General features: G+C 41.9%; 1 protein-coding gene across 1 annotated transcript; it reads right to left on the bottom strand.

Moving 5' to 3' along the window:
* Positions 1-494: 494 nt before the first annotated feature.
* CLAFUR5_20215 (uncharacterized protein) lies at positions 495-823 on the bottom strand (the record flags this gene model as incomplete). Its single annotated transcript, XM_059463052.1, has 2 exons — positions 495-538; positions 772-823. 2 exons carry the CDS (start codon positions 821-823, stop codon positions 495-497), a joined length of 96 nt encoding a protein of 31 aa, XP_059319017.1.
* Positions 824-2,978: the final 2,155 nt, after the last annotated feature.

The raw sequence follows: 2,978 nt of genomic DNA, 5'->3' as shown, positions 1-2,978 counted from the left end.
GTCCCGGATTAGTATCGTATCGTGTTGCTTAGAAAGCGGGCTACAAAATGAGCTATTTATTGTCGTAATCGGTATAGAAACCGCCGAGTTATTTACGTTCGCGTATTTTAGCGTTAGACGCTAAGATTTTAGCGTTAGGCGCTAGGATTTAGCGTTAGGCGCTTAGTAATTACTACCTTCCGGCGGCGATAACTTTAGAACTAGTACTTGTATAGTAGAAATGAGATTAGATCTATTATAGCGTGACTTAGGCGTATAAAATAGGCCTAGTCACTTCCTAATTAGGCCTTATACCTAAAAGAAGAAGTAGAGCATTAGTTATAAAACTAAGGGCTTAGGCTTAAGGCTACTTCCTTCTTCTAGAATAGTACTCTCTAGAATACTCTCCGATACCTAAGAGTAGCCCCCTACCCTACGAGATAGGTATACGTTACTATAGGCCCGAATACTTAAGAGTTAAGAGCTACTCTCCTCTAAAGTATACCTTCTACGACTTAGTAGTTAGAAGAGTGCCCTAGTGTCGCTAGTAGGCTAGGACCTGAACGCGATTAGAAATAGAGTCATTAGATAGCCCTCTTAGCGTAAGGCTATTACGAGTCCCTTTTTAAACTAAACTACTACTAAAATAAGGTAAAATAGACGTCGATTCTACCCTTCCTCGCTTAGAGGATAGGGACGAACTCGGCGGCCAGGCTACGCTAACCTAACGGTCTACGGGCTTAGTTCTTACTACGAATAAAGCTAGAGGAGTAGAACAAAGGAAGATTATACCGGTCGTAGGCGATAAGAGGTCGAACCCTTTCGTAGGAATTACTATAGACATCTCGCCTCTAAAGCGATTCGAAGTAGGTAGAACCGCCTAATCGAGCGCTTTAGAAGCCGAATCGAAGCTAAACGAGGCTTATTAACTCGTTATTGAAGCTGCCTCTTTAGCTAGAGGCGACCGAAAGAGATAAGACCGGATCCTCGAACTAGGAAGGCTATTTAGGACTTTCCGAGAACATAAGGCTCTCCCGATAGTAATAGCAAAGATCGAAAAGTAAGTATCTGTCCTAGAGGGGTCAGTCGCGAAGCTTACTAAGCTAATCGATAGCGGGAACCGCTAGGAAGCGCCTAAGGGGACCCGAGGGACAAATGGCTAAAATAGCTAAAACAGCTAAAACCTAACTTTCGTAAGTATCGTCTCCGGGGGCAACCGTACCGTTCGTACCTAAAATACGACACCGCTACTAAACAATACCCGGACAATACGTGACCTTTCTCAACCTTCGAAAGGATAGTCTACTACCGAATAGATGACTATTAAGAGCCGTAGCTCCTAATAGACGAAGAAAATAGTCTACGAAGAACTATAGCTTACCCGGCCTCTACTACTCTACTTCCGACTAGTAAGAAGAGGAATCGTACCCTCTACTTTATTAGTAGACAAACCTGAGTCGAGATAACTCCGGTTCAAAACAAGGACCCTAATTTCAAGCGATCTCCGCGAAAGATAAGAAGGGTAACTCGATCTAAATTCTTAATATCTATAACGGGAAGGATAGCGAGAATACTTAGACAAACGAAGGAGCTCTATACCCTTTTACGCTAGCCTTAAATACGGTACTACTCGGCGATTTTAATATAAGACACCCGTTATAGGACCCTTACGAAAAGGATAATAGCCCTAGGGCAAAATCCTTTATTAATTAGATTAAAGCGAATAACTTCTCTCTAAGGAATACTCCGAATATAGGGACCTTCTACTAAGTATACCTAAATAATCTAGGTGTTTTAGACCTAACTTTTACGAAAGGGTCGTCCTTAAATACCGAGATCAATTGGCGTACTCTAGAGACCGGTAATACGGACAAGGTATAAGATAGGGCGTAAACGTATTAATACCTTAGAATCGAATAAGTTCTATAAAGAAGAGAAGAAAAGAAAGTCGCGAAGCTACGATAAAGCAAACGTCAAGGTCAGGGTCTAGGGTCCGGGCGCGCTAGCGTACTAGGTTACGTAATACTAAGTATAGTCTTACGAGGTGAACTATAATAGGAATACCTACTTCTAAGCTATTAAGGTAGCTAAACGTAACTACTAGAATAAATTTCTCGAGAAAACCGACCTTAAATCGGTCTATAAAGCCTTCTCCTATACGAAGTTAGGAGGGAGTAGTCTAGTCCTAACTATAAAGGAATAGGATACCTTTAAGGGTAAATATAAAGTCCTACGGGGAGCGCTATTCCCTTCCCCGCCCTCGGACAACCCTCTAGAATCTACCTAGGATAACTATCCTATAGGGGAATAGAAATAGGACCTAATATAACTAGACTAACTTCAAGCGGCTTATAGTTCCTTAAAAGTAAAGGGTAAAACCCCGGGTCCGGACGGAATAATATAAGCTATAATTCAACGCGTATTTTAAGCTATTCCGGACACCTTCCTTAAGGTATACGGCTCGCTATTAAACAACGGATACTACCCTAAAGGTTAGCGAGTAGCAATTAGATTTACTCTAGTAAAACCGGAAAAGCCCGACTACTCTATCCCTAAGGTATATAGGATATTCGCCCTCCTTAACTATCTAGGGAAAGTAAGTAAAAGGATTCTAGCGAAGAGACTAGGGATTCTAGCCGATACCGGCCCGCTACTCTACGACTCGTAAATAGGCGTTAGAATAAAGCGTTTAGCTATAGATATAGCTCTCTTACTTACCGACTTCGTCGAAAGGAACCGAACGAAAGGGAGGAAGCTAAGCGTAGCCTTTCTAGACGTTAAAGGAGCCTTTAACTACGTAGCGAAGAATCGTCTCCTTAGAACGTTAATTAAGCTACGACTACCTTACTCGGTTATCTAATAGACTAAGTCCTTCTTAGAAAAAGGAGGATATAACTTTCCTTCGACGGACAAATAGAGAGCACTACCGAAGTCGAAACCGGCGTACCGTAAGGTAGCCTAATTTCGCCGATTCTATTCCTAATCTATATAAGGGATCT

The sequence above is a fragment of the Fulvia fulva genome, chromosome 5, assembly GCF_020509005.1.
Source record: "Fulvia fulva chromosome 5, complete sequence".
In the NCBI taxonomy this organism is placed as follows: domain Eukaryota; kingdom Fungi; phylum Ascomycota; class Dothideomycetes; order Mycosphaerellales; family Mycosphaerellaceae; genus Fulvia; species Fulvia fulva.
This window is presented reverse-complemented; position numbering and strand designations above follow the sequence as displayed.